General features: G+C 36.8%; 1 protein-coding gene across 1 annotated transcript in view; it reads right to left on the reverse strand.

Moving 5' to 3' along the window:
• The window catches only part of FMN2 (formin 2), a 187112-nt gene extending 179810 nt beyond the window's left edge, over positions 1-7302 (reverse strand). Inside the window, 1 exon segment of the mRNA XM_087937054.1 lies at positions 5335-7302. Coding sequence (XP_087793180.1) covers positions 5335-7249 — 1915 coding nt within the window. The 5' untranslated portion in view covers positions 7250-7302.
• Between the last annotated feature and the right edge of the window lie 7505 nt (positions 7303-14807).

Genomic DNA, 14807 nt, shown 5'->3' on the forward strand with positions numbered 1-14807 from the left:
AAGAGAGTGACCTGGATGGGTTTTTTCCCCCAAAAATTGGGCATGCAAAAGAGATTTGTTAAAGCTTTGAAGAATCTTGTGAGAAGGGACAAAGAAGAAATGAAAAGAAATCAAGTTCTCTGACATTATTTGAGTGGACTAAATGTCAGCGTTCCAGGGAAAATCCATTCCTGTCAGTAACTCCAAGACACACATCATCTCAAAGTACTTTTATTAGAACAGCATCTGGCACATACTATGGAAATCTAGAACTAAATCTTCCCGGCTTCTCCACAAAGTCCCAACCTACAAACCATCTCCTTTTCCTCATCACATCACCTGCACCAATTCCAAAGTAAGTTCTAATTCTTTCTGCGCCATACTCTGTAACCTTGAACTTTCAAAATAAAATATTTGTCTACTAAGAGCTACTCAATTAACATCACCCACTCCCACTTTCTCAACTATGTGGCAGCAATGAATTCCATAGCTGATACTAGGGATTAAAATTACAAGTAAACGGAAGGAATATAAAGCTGATTTATTTGACCAAGGTTAAAATAGATATTACCAATAAAAGAGCATATTTGTAGATATATTGTTATATCTAATAACCCTTAATGGACATTTCATAAGACCAGAACTGAAAGTATGGTGCCTTATGGGTTTGTTTATTGGTTAGAGAAGGTATATTGAAATTTAAGAGGAGGTTAAACATTACTAAAATTGTTTATACTTGTGATGAAGTTTGGAAATCTCTCTTACACACATATACAATATTCTTTTCCTTTTTTTTCTTCTGTTTTTCACTTCTTCCCTTTTTTCCCCTTTGCACTCTTTCTTTGAATTGATATTAGTTTGAATGTTATATTAGTTTATAGTATTGTAATTCTAATGTTTAAGAAAATTATTCAAAAAAATTGAATTCGATCTTCTATTTGTGTTTTATAATGAGAAACTTTAGCTTGTTTTCAGCAAAAGAACCTGCATGAACTGAAAGGCAGAATCAGCCTCTTGCCAAATTAATTAATTTATAATTATTTCATTATTTATTATAAAGGATAGAAGTTTTGCAGCAAAGGACAATGTACTATAGTGTCATATGAGAGAAAGTCAGATCAAGGGGAAAAAAGGGAAACTCTGGAAGGAAAAAGAAAGTGGGTTAAGAGCCTGAAAGTAAAATAGTCATGAGATCTCTTGTGCTAATGCTTTAGCATGACAAAAGCTAACAGGGAAAGTGAAGCAGCTTTTTAAAATGCAAAGTGTACAAGTTAGTGACTCAATTCAAAACATCAAAGACTTTTTGTGAGTGAAAAGAAAGTTAGCTATCTTAGAAAATAGGTCTTCATACTTAACAGACATCTGCTGGGTTTAAAATTGAACAAAAATTCAACATTTTCCTTCTGAGAAAGAAGAAAGAACTAAATGTTAAGAAGAAAGAACTAAATGATTTACAGACTTCTGAGCAATGAAGGAGTCGTTCCCCCCCCACACACACAAGTTAAACTATCAGGCCATCCCTGCTTAGTAAATTCTCCCGCCTCTTTACGTGGAAGCAATACGATCCTTCAATCACAAACAAAAATAAAAAGAAGTAAGCTGAAGATTGGACTTTACTTGTGGCTGACAGCTTGAAAGCAATCCCAGAATAAGGATTCATACCCAAATTCATACCAAATCAGCTATTGTATATGACTAGAAATTTTGCTGGGACTTTTATTATTCTGCAACTTTCACTCATGATACAGAATAACAGAGTTGGAAGGGACCTTGGAGGTCTTCTAGTCCAACCTCCTCCTGCTTAGGGAGAAAACTCTATACTATTTCAGACAAATGGTTATCCAATCTCTTCTTAAAAACTTCCAGTGTTGGAGCATTCACAACTTCTGGAGGCCAGTTGTTCCACTGATTAATTGTTCTAACAAGTCAGGAAATTTCTCCTAAGTTCTAGGTTGCTTCTCTCCTTGATACCAGCATGTATTTTCCTACAACATATTACTGTATGTCAGTTTCTAACCTATATCAAGATTTGATTTTCAAACTTACATTTCTTTTGGATTTCTGTTCAAGCTGTTACAATGATGTAGTAGGGTTGGGCAACACTTCAAATTCAGATGTGTTGGAATGTATGGGGGATATACATATGATCCCCATCTGCAACTCCTTAAATTAACCTCCCCCCAGGTTCACATAGGTATCCTTGATACCTACACCATACCTGCAGCAAAAGACTTATTTGGTTTAAGGTTGCAAACAGTTGTTAGCCCTATGCAACATTGCACAGCCCCATCTATTAATTCTAATCTACCTGTTATCTTCTACCTGTTATGTCTGTATGCTTCATAAACACTCTAAAGCACAGCTTATAATAATAATGTGATTGTTTCACAGTGTGTGACTTCATTTTTTAAAAGACGGCACACTGCTTACCATTAGATGGCTGTCTTCATATGGCTCACTAACATGGCAACTAATCATAGCCCAGATTCCTGTACAAATTCAGGCAATGTCTTTATAGTATAGATAATAAGACACATGAATCCCCAAAATTGGATTAAGTGAATTATGTTTAAATTAACTATGGGTGTATATTAAAAGCTCTATCCCTAAGTGGTAGTAATTGATTCAATTGTATTCAACTGTTAAGATGTCTTTAGTTATTTAGTTATAAAAATAACTAAATGCTATATGGAGACTTGCTGTTTGAGAATTTCTGGAGAATTACAAGCTGCCTTGCCTCTATACATTACTACCTGAGTAATACCAAGGGAAGAAAATATGAAAAACTCAAAGCGCAAAGTCTCTTAGTTTGTATGGATGTCAATATATTTACAGCAAAACAGGAACAGGAAAAAACAGGAAAAAAAACAGCAAAAAACTAAAACCAGAGATCATTATGATTTCTTAATATTTAGGCAAAAGGGTAAGATGACATCTGTAAAGGACCCCACATTTACCTCTGCTCAAGTTATATTGATATAAATTGCAGATTTTAAATAATAAATATCATCCATCATCTTATTCAGAAGTAACATTTTATTTGGAAAACATTTAAATGTCATTCCTAGCACTACATGGATTTTGCATCTGTGGTCCAGGACTTTTTCATCCATACAAACTAAATTGAATCTCTCTTTGTTCACAGTGAGATCAGTGGGTGAAGTTGCAAAATGGGAACTTACTCTCATGACAAAGCTCCCCAGGACTAGGAGGATACCAGCTAAAATTTGTCTGTGTTGTATTCTTGAAATGGTTCTCCGACCATTCCATGGGTAGGTATTAGTGTAGGTGATAAATGTAATAGAGGATATTTGTTTGCTAGGTTTCTATGCTGCTCAAATTGAAATTAGATCAGAGTCACCCTCATATCCTATTGATGTAAAGAAGTTCTTAAGCTACACAAATCATACAACCCAAACAGAAAGCCAGAGATAATTAGACCTCTATATTTATTAAACATCAGATTACAAAAGGGGTCATTCACAACATTCCCTTCATTAATGTCTGTGGAGAAAGAACCCAACAGGTTTGGGTGACATTTCTAAAACCTAGCAGAGTATGATTCAGATCTGGACCTTGGGGGAATGTTACACCAAAGAAAAAGGGACATTGATTGAAAAGGCATATCTCCAAGGCCCCTAAAAATGGCAGTCATTAAATAAGGGGACTTAAAGATCTACAAGATCTTATGGATGGATTAGAAGGCAATCCTGAAAATATCTAGGTCTTCTATCTGGACATTCTTACTGAAAACTAACTCATTCACTGATTGAATACTTTGCAAGTGATTAATTGATTGCTAAGCCACAGTCTCATCAACTCAAGTTGAATGCACTTTAAAAACCATGTTGCCTAATGGATAATGTTCAGTATAAAAAGATAGATTTTTAATAAAAAAACCCACAAATGGAGACCCAATCTTGGTGTCAATATGCAATATTTTGGGGTGAGTAGTGAGGATCCTATGTAGTGCAATATAGTAGTTACTGACCCCAGCATTACAAAGTGAAACATACAGGCTGGCCTGAGAAGTACAGAGCTGGGCTATTGCAACATCACTTCTTCCCCCAAAATGTCTTGGGTCCTTTCCTCAACACACAAGTCCTTGAAGTGCTAGTAGATTCATAAAAGGACTACAAAAATATGTCTTTGTTCATTACCAGGCTGGGCTTAGGAAAAAGTTGGGGGAATTGTGATGACCCTGTTACTTCCCATCCGATAAGCTCTATTTAAACCTAAACTTGGTAATGAATCAAGTATTGGGCCTAATTGCCTTGGTCCCTTCCTTTCTCTGATCTTCTTTGTAGAGATTTCATATTAATATTGCAATCAGATCACAAAGAATGCTGGATGGAGACAAGGTCCAGAGGTGTTTCAGACAGAAAAAGTAGCTGTGAGATGGTGGGTATCATAGAGGGACCCAGCACCTCAGCCTTTGAAAGCTTGCAGGAGATTCAAGGCCCTCTTCAATTTGGTAGGGGTCTCTGATTCAGAAATGAACCCTAACCCTTGGGTACAATTATTAATTCCCCTTTGCTGTTATTTGAGCTTTCTTTTAATGTAACAATGATCAGTCTTAAAGGAAAGAGGTGAAAAAAGGAATAAGTTATAAAATGTAATATTCTTTAGAAATAGACAGAAATAGAAACTTGTGTAAGTGGCAGATAAAGACCAGATTGGCTCAGGAAATGAAGTGTTAGGATTCTATCTAGACTAAACCATTAATCTATTGGTCAACTATGATCACTCTTACACTTTCAGGAATCCCTGTGTTTAAAATGGCATGGGAACCATAATATAATAAACCTCTATCAAAGCTACAAGGTATTTGCATATCACAATCGATGCAGAAAATAAATTATCATTATTAACAAGTTGTTCTATGGGCACAATAGGTTATTCTCCTCCAAAGCGAAGGCCTCTAATTGTGTTGGGACTACATTTCCCAAGACTCCTGAGCTGTCATGGTTCTCCAGGACAGCAACCAGAAATCTCAGTCATCACAAATACACCAACATATCTGGAGGACAATAAGTCTGGAAAGGCCCACACAAACCTAGACATTATATTCACTGGCCTTGATGCAAACAATTCACTGATAGTTTATAATGTACTACATCACTTTGCCTAATGAGTACTACTAACATGCTTTAGTGATGAATTTTGCAACAAACATTATACTCATTTCTATTGAAAACACAGAACTCCTGTAGTTATTTGCAGAGGTTGGGATCTCAGCCGAGCTGTAAATGAAAGTCAAGTTAACAAGAGAAAATAAGTTGTTGTTATGATGCTTAGATGTTTCTGCTTCAGAGATGAAGCTGCAGCAACTGTTTGTTTATGTAGGACACTTACCTCGAAATACATTAGGGAAGGCATCAGTAGAAGGTGGCATTCCTGAGAACTTTCTCAAGTGATTCAAAGGCACTCTTTCCCCTTGGATACCATCTCTGGTCTGCCTGTACTCCAAAAAATCTGCAGAGCCTGACTTTTGAGCGATTTCACTGGGCTGATCTGTAACCTCGTGAGTCCAGTCTGCAGATCGGCTAAACGACCCTGCCAAACTGGCAGATCTCTGTTTCTTGCTTGGTGCCTTCTCTTTCAGTCGAGAGGGCTCCCGTCTCCTTTTAAAGAGAGGGCTCTGCAAGGGGGAGAGGCAGGGTGAACGGTTCGGAGAGCTCAGCTGCCTAGTGGTGGTTTTGACATAGCAGGGGTTGATGAAAGGGTACGATTTAAAACATCTGGAAGTGTGCACTGGACTGCTGGAGACGTCCTCTGAGGAACAAGTCCCATCTTTCGTTTCCACAGAAAAGCCCTCCTCCCCTGCTTCCCTGCTAGCTGACAAACTCCATTTCCTGTCCGTGGCCACAGCCACCTGATCCCCGCCTGCACCTGCCAGTTCAGCCTCTCTTTCGCCACCTGTACCTGCAACTCTTTCAGTCTCAGACTCCCCAGCCGGGGGTGGGAAATTAAAGACCGAGCTGCCCAGCAGAGCCCCCTCCTCTTCTGTAATTGCAGCGTTGGGAGTAGAGAAGACATCTCCTCCTTCACCAGCAGGTTGTTCCTCTTCTGATGACAATTGCTCGGGCCCTTCCTGCATCTCAAACACACTGCTGCAGGAGTGCTCCATTCCGTTTGCCCTTTCCGGCACTTCAGCCTGACAACTTGGGACATGTTCTACAATTTCTGATTTTGCAGAGACCGGCTGCTCGGTATCCGGGCTACTGTCTTTGTCACTGCTGAGTGAAAGAAACCTTTCAAAATCGAATGGGGTTGCTTGAGAATTAGCCATGTGTAGGGCCATTGTTTTGGTGCCCTGCTGCTCAGTTCCAATGTTAATTGTCCCCTGCTGCTGCTGCTGCTGCTGCTGCAGTCTAATTGCCTGCTGAATATCAGAAAGCAAATCCTCTTGTTCGGTGGCTGAATGAAAACTGTATATATCCGTATCTGAGCCGGAGCTGGTTCTTTGTCCATCTTGCGGCTTGGCAGCTGCAGGGTGAGTTTCATTTGTATTTTCAAAATGCTCTGCATCGGTATCCGAGAGACCCCCTTCATCTGCAGAAATGCTTATATCAGGAGTTTTGGTGAGAAGGGAGTGAGCACTGTCTAGCTCTCCTGTGTGCACGGCCTGGCTCTCTAAAACATCCTCTCTCGAGCTGCTGGTTCCATCTTTAGATTTGGAAAGATTTTTCCGGATGCGCAGATTAGAAAACACGGATGACCTGGCTTCAGACTTGCCCTTCTTCTTTGATTCTCCCCCTTTGCTGTGCCGGCCCAGGGTCTTTTTGCTGCCCCCTCCTTTCTTTGTGCCCTCAACATCCCTGGGCCCAGAAGCATCCTCACCTCCTTCGTGTACATCACCTGCGTTCCTCTTCAGCTTCCCATCTTGGTTCCCCATGGTGTTCAGCAGTCGGGCAATGTCAGGAATCAAGCCATGGTGCTTAGCTTCGTTCACCTGGGCAGGCAGGCCGGCCCTCTCAAGTAATCCAGGGTTGTTTTCAAGCTTTGGTGATGCAAGGAGTGTGCAGGCTTGTTCTGACTCTCTCTCGCCTGCTCGAGCTGCCTTTTTGCATAATGTGTTGCCAGCATAAGGCTCCTCTGAGACATGCTCAGTAGAGCACTGAGAGATGCAGACAGCTCCTTCCAATGGCAGCTCCTGGTACCGTTGCCTTTTCAGCTTTCCTCGGCTCCCCTCCCGGCTCTGGCTAGATGGAAAGAATTGTGTCTGGACAGCAGGAACTTTCTTCTCCAGTGCCTCACTCTCCTGCATTGTGAACTCGCAGGAGGTCAGTTTGTGGCAGAGTGCCTCAGGAGTCAGGATTTCAACAGTTTCCTTTCCTAGAATTGGGTGTTCGAGAAGAGAAGAGGAGAAGGAAGAACAAAAAACAAAGGGGAGCAAAAATTAATAATAATTAAATCTCATGATCCCTACCAACTTTCTGGTTATTCAACAGGAAATCTGGGATCTTATGTTGCTTTCTGTAGTACAGAAAATTGATTAACTCAGTCAAGCCTTTTTTGGTAAACAATATTAATTTGCTCTTTTGTGCATTTTTATGGGAATCAACTCTTCATTTCTCTCTCTCTCTCTTTGAAACACAAACATTCCATTCTAACACACATGCAGACACACAGTGCTGTACTTTAAATATATAAACAGCAGTATCTAACTATGCAATGGTTCACTGGAAGAAGTATTATAGGTTCATGATTTTATAGATTACTGAGGGGCTTGGTCTAAGTGACCATTCAGAAAGACATTTTGTATTCCAAGGGGGAATAGTGATAGCTCCCCAAGGGAAAAGCCTCATCAGTATTCAGCACACACTCATTATCCATTAAAAAGAGAGCGGGGGGGGGGGAAACAATATGAGTATGTTTGGTAAAAAAAACCCCAAAAATGATACCAACCTTCCTCCGAAAAACACAAATCTAAAATAAGGTACAACACAAGTATTTCCATACCAGCAATACTGTGTTGCTTCTACACATTTTATAAAAAACTACATTGAAAGTTTGATATGGCTTGTTAAATATAATTGTTCACATTTACTCTTCCAGTAAAAATACTACATAGTCATAAACTGCTTATTGTGAAATTACATTATTTTAAATTAATGTTTCCAAAAAGAAAAAAAATGAAACTTGACATTGTAAATCAGACTAAACTTTATCTCTTTCATTATCTTACAGCAGTCTCCCTGTGATTTTTAATTATTAGAAAAACCCAGATTTGTAATTTAAAAATATTTAGCAGCAGACTTGAGAAATAGATCCATGCTCACTTTCACCCTTTCAATGACCTCTGACTTCAATGGGTCAAACACTAGTTTTTAAAAGGGGGCTGTTTTTTCTTTAAATATGCATTTTTAAGAGGTCACCTCTAAAATAGGCATATAATAAAATTAATAAAGTTTATACAAAGCCCCCCAATCAATATACACAAACATCTTACAGATTAATGGTATTTGCATATTCATAAGTTAAACTGCTTACCAATCATAAAATGTGCTGATTTCTAAAATCTGACTTTAAAGAGTTGCAACTTTATTTGAAATTTATGTTAGCATAATAGCTTAAAAAAATTAAAGTAAATCTATAGGGCAGCTCAATGATCTTCGATTCTTAGTTTAAACAACTTTCATGAGTCCTGCTTTGGACGATGCCTAAAATGGAATGTACTTCTGCTATCCTAACATGATATGTATTTCCTAGTAATAAGAAGCACCATTTTAGTGTAGAAAGAGTAGGCTTTAAAATAGAAATAATAAAATTAAAATGTGTATCCATGTGTGATGGCTATTGATGATAAAAAACATCCCAAGTCAGAAAAACATAAGTGACCATGTTGTTATCCACTTAAGACTTTTAGGCAACATCAGTTTAGGGGAAAATGTTTCCTGAGACTTGAGATTTCATCTGCACTGTGAGACAGTATCAGTATCTCACATGTATATTAGGCCAGAAAAGTTAAAAATAAACTTGATTCCTTATTTTAAGATTTTTTTGCTTTATTTATACCAACTGATCTTCTGACAAGCGACAGCAACTAAGCAAGGGAAGGGCCTATTCTTTTTATATAGCTCTCTAGCTAGCAGAACTGAACAGATAGTCTCAATCTAGGTCAGGAGTGTAAAAATGGTGGCCCGTGGGCTAGTTGTGTCATGCGCAGGCCACACCCACTCCAGCTCTGTGAAGAGAAAAACATTGTGATAATGTTATGTGATGACAACATGATGACACGAGTTTGACATTCAGTTAACCTTACTAAGCTACTGTAAGTGTTGATTAAGTAATTTCAGTTGTTTTAGTAAAGTTAAAAAATCAACAAGTTGAGACCTTGGAAGACAGGTTTTTGGAGCTGAAAATTACTTTTTCATGCTATTCATTGAAGAAAGCATGTCAGACTGTTTCTGAGTAGAAATGCTTAGGAACTGGAATAATAAAAGAGATGATTTCTGGATCAAATGGTTAATTGCATTTATTTTGTGGATCTGTCTAAAGACCCATGCATAAAATATCAATTCCATTTTAAGATCCTTCTGAATGACTGGTTAGAATCAAGTCTAGTGTGATCACATGCTTAAAATATTCATTTAAATAAAAAGGTTGGAGAGAGTTTGGTTTTTAAAAACTCAGTGAAATGCACATGAACCCATGTAGGAAGACTACTTTCTCTTTTGAAACAAAAGGGCCGAGAGCAAACAATTAAACTCATCTCTCTGGGTTATTGTGAAATTACAATTAAGGTTTTAAAACCAGAAATGGGGCCTCAAAAGTTACTTTTTAGCCAACTTAGACTTAAGTAAATGGAACTGAATGGACCAATCAGGAACTATGTCCTTTGATCTTCAGCTGAGTATTAGTGTCTTAACATTCCAAATTGGTAGAACAAATGGAGAGGGGTAGAGATGGATAATACATATAAATATTCTACCCACAGGTGTTTCTTTTCTCAGGCAATGAGAATTCTTGATGTCAGCTAACTATGGTAGTCATGGTTATCAATTCCCTCCATTAAATCTCCAAAGACAAATTCCTTAACTCTTCATGTCTGAGAAACATCAATAGTCCTAAGTCTTATATCTCTTGTGGGTTGGACTAAAATTGTTATGCAACAAAAATTATGCCTTAATTAGTTTGATATATGCAAATGTAATCTTTATCAGTACAAATTATAATAGCCTTTTCACAAATCACACCAATATTTGTTTATTTCTAATTTAATGTAATTTATGAAAACATCAATTTTAGGTTAGCATTATATGCAAGACAGACCACAATGGCTTATTCAACAAAGCATGATTAAAATGTATCATAAAGATTGCATGTGAATCAGATCATAGAAAATAGGGATACTTATTTTTGAAGACAACTAGTAATACTAGCTATTAATAGACATCTTACACTTGTTTCATTTTCTATTTTGAGAGAAGATCTAAACTAAAGTTAGCAAACATGTTGCAATACCTCATCATTATCAATAGTAACAAGCTTGCTTAAGTTTATTCAAATGAGCATTTGAAAGCTTCTTTTAAGTTTATTTAATTTAAATAACTTCTAATTCTAAATTACTAATGCTATTGGAGCCTCAGTGATACTGGTCCTTTTACAGAGACATAAATAACCATAAAGGTGTTGCCAGTTGTAAGATGCACTTTGATATTTTCATATTAAGCAATACTTCAACACCACAGCATTTATACACAGATAACACTGGGAAGCCATAGAGATGATCCACTATCTTAAACATTTGGGGAGATGAAAACATCAATATCCAATAAACACAAAAAGAATCCCCCCCCAATCCCCCCGTTTAAAGAATAATATTAACAGTACCACCAATTCTTAACTTTGTTTTGTTAAATAGTTTCTGTTGATTGTAATGAAAAACTTCATAACAATTTAATGTTTGGCAAAAATATATACTTGGTTCTTAAAGGTTCATACTTAACCCTTTAAATTCACTCTCAGAATAAACATGCATAACTATAGTAGAGAAACATCATTCAATCAAACTTACATGTCAAAGGGGCTTTCACAGAGACAACTTTGCCTTTAAATCCAGAAGTAGAAAGTCAAGTGAAATCTTCCTTCTCATCATTTTTACTTTAAATTGGACTGCCCTTTCCCAGAGCCAGCAGGAACAGGAAAAGGTTAGGTCATTTTTGCTGCCTTCACCTGGAGTAGGTAAACCAGCATTTACTGGAATAAAGCCAAGTCTAAGCAGACCTACACTTTCCCTATAGTATAAACAATTAGAAGCAAATAGCCAAAATAACATAAACATTGCTTTAAATATAGCTTCCTTTTTCATGGTTCTTAGATATTAACTTTGTTATTACTCAGTATTCAAGAGAGGAAAAACATAAGGTAGAAAAAGCTGCAAGCATGTCACTTCGAAATGAATTTAACAGCACAGCAACAAAGCACTAAAAATAGAAATTAGCCAAATACCAAAAAAAGAGCTATAGAAAGCTAAAGTTATGCTTAGACTCTAGCCTAGCAGATAATTTAGTAGGATATTCAAGCAGTTCCTTAGCAGGATGGGATACCATGACCTCCACCCTCACACACACTTCTCACAGCCTAATTACTTGTAGTAAGTGCAGATAAGCACAATAGGCTACAAAGACTGCACTGAAAGAAACACATCTGCAGTTTTTCACATTTCAGCAGCTGTTTTCCTTACTACGTTAGGCTGTAGAATTTCTCATGATATTTTAATTTACTAAACCACAATTGGCTGGTTTTAATCAGTGGATTCATACAAAAAAGTAAAGCATGAGCAAACAAGCCACACGTTTATGCTCATACAATATATTAAGGTGTAGTAATCTTCACATTGTTTCTTAAATAAACTAACTAACACAAAATGGATAAAAAATGGTTTTTGTAAGCTCAGATGTGGTTTCTTTAGCTTCTGTTTAGTATGTTTTGTTAACAAAGGACAACTTGCTTTAAAAGTAAGGTACCTTTTTTTTAATAGATACTAGTCAAATTTGAACTGTTTTGTTTTTATATGTAATTTCATGAGAGAATATGAAAGTCTTTAACAATGTTTTAATACATCCATGACAAAAATAATGGCAAAATTTACTTAATTTTGATAGGATTAAATGACAGGTAGCCAAACTACCTTTCCTCATAAAGTCTTTATAATTAGGAAACATATTCTATATTAAAGACTTTGATGATTGTCTTTATATGAACTGTTAATCATAGTAGAGATTATTGCTCTGAATGGAGGTTTTTAAATTATGATAAATAGAAAATTTATGTTTATAATGCTAAAACTAGTTTCAGCTCAGTAATTTATTATATCACATTTAGGCACAGTCTGAGTCACAAGCAGCCAATTCTAGAGAATTTAGTACTGCATTCAGCATGCCATGCAAATCAACACAACTGATTCACATTTCTACAGAATTCACATTTAAAACTACTTTTAGAGAAAAGCTCTCATTTAACTGGGAAAAAATAAGTATCACTTGAATGATTGTCGTGATGATGCAATAAAAAATTATTTTAAAAGTAGGTTTTTACTAACTGTTGCCTGTGCAGTAAAATATGCATCCTGCTGTTTCTAGATCATTAAAACTATTGACATTATTGACATGGAGCTATAAAAAGAACTTGTAAGTCAGAAAATACAATAGTTAACTGTGTTTAATGCACAAACAGTTGGCTAGTTTACAGTTCACTGTGTTGCATGAACCCAGTTGAGTGCATTGACTCAGTACACTTGGTTAAGTATTCATGAATGAATATGTTAATGTTATTTATCTTCCCTTTCATTGGCATGTTTGGAAATTCAAGTCTGTCTGGAAACTAAAATGGGCCTCTTTCAGAAGAAGGCCAGAGGCCAACCCTGCCCAGCCATGAGAATTCCAACAAGTTGGATTTTCTCACTGTATCCTAATAGTGCTGTACCCGATGGGGAATCTTAGAAGAAAAAGATTTATTTTTGAATTTGCTAGAATTATAAACCGATTTTCTTTCAGAAGTTCAGAGCAATTTACTTTAGATTCTCCATGTTCTGCTCTGTGAGGTGAATAGGACTGGGAAAAACTGGTCTCAAGTCACTTATCAGTCTAATAATTTAATCAATAGACTACAATAGTATTTAAAGATCTCTTGAAGATAAAGGATTTTATCTTGCCACAAAACAGGATTGCTCAGTGTTAGTCTTGGCCCAGTGATTTCCTGCTGACTCCTACTATTCAATTATTAGTAAGTTTGCCATTTCCCCCCTTCATTGCTTGTCAGTCCTTCAAGGTAGATTGGACTAAGAAACCAAAGTCATATAAACCAGTATTAGTTTTATTGTAAAGTTCTCAAGCAGAATCTTGCAAATCTGTATCTGCTCCCCCCCTCCCTTTACCTTAGGAGTCCTAAATGCTCCTTGAGCTTGGTTGTTTCTATGAAGATGTTTCATCATCCAATTAGGTAACATCATCAACAACACCATTGTTAATGTTACCTACTTGGTTAATGAAATGTCTGCAAGAAAACAAACTTGGGGAGCACATAGAACCTTTCTCCTGTCCTTTAGATTATTATTTTTTTTCCCTCTACATTGCTCTTTCATTCATTCATTCATTCATCCATCCATCCATCCATCCATCCATCCATCCATCCTTTCATTCATTCATTCCCTTATTAATTCCTCAAGGTAGGAAACATATATATATAATACACCTTTCTATTTTCCTCATACAAACCTGGTGAGGTGAGCTGAGAATCCAGCTGCTTTTCATATCTAAGCCAGCATTAGAACTGACAGTCTCCTAGTTTATATCTGATGGCTTAACCACTAGACCGAACTGGCTCTTTTATCAGACAGCAACATGGTTCACAGATCAGAGTTTATTTTAGCCATACTTAACCCAGGAAGCCTTAATAGCTTGGTTCACACATAATATTGAACTGTAAATGACAGTTTATAAAGCATATTAATGAGTCTACTTATCATGTTAAACCCTGCCTGATACCAATAAAAAAATCACTCTATAGAAATTATTTTGAGTATCCATTTAATAACTATATATTTTTATTTAATTAAGTTCTTATGTCTCCTGTTGATTGTCCTGATTTTAAAGCTATATGATTTTATTTCAACCCACCTCATAAGGTGGTTGTTATCAGGAAAAATACAGAGAAGTATTAAGTATGTTTGCTGCTTTGAGTTACATATTGAAAAGGCACGATAAAAGTCTACACAAGAACAACAACTAATGCATTGTTTCAACTGTAGGTGTAAAGCACATAACTAGCATATCATGAGGTATTTAAGGTGTCCTTTAATGCATTTGTGGATAGAGCAGTGTTTCTGGACCTGGACAACTTTAAATAGTGTGGACTTCAGTTCCCAGAATTCTCTTGAAATTGCCCATGTTTAGAAACACTGGGTTAGACAGCAATCTACTTTATTCTGCCCTTGCTTCATAGTCCTCTAGAAAGCTTCTCCCGATACATAGTCCAGGAACTAAACATACTGAAGATTGCCAAGAAAAGAGTGGTGGTGGTAAACTTTCACCACTTTCTGAAGAAAAAAGGGAAGGAAAATTAATTAGTTGTCAGTGTTACTCAGCTCGTTATCAGAGGGTTCTTTTTTTCTATTGTTTGCTGTATGAATATTCTTTATGACTGATTCCCTTCTTTCTGTTCATTATCCACATAGCTTGTGCCAATTATTGTGATTGCAGAATCTATCCAGTTACTCTGAACTGCCATGGTTCTTTCAATGCTTTTTAACGACAATTAAGACAGAAATAAGAGACTGGGGTTTTCCTCCATACTTAATTGCTACAGCCCAAGCAGGAATA

Source organism: Pseudonaja textilis, chromosome 1 (assembly GCF_049901715.1).
Source record: "Pseudonaja textilis isolate UNSWEBS1 chromosome 1, rPseTex1.2, whole genome shotgun sequence".
NCBI lineage: Eukaryota > Metazoa > Chordata > Lepidosauria > Squamata > Elapidae > Pseudonaja > Pseudonaja textilis.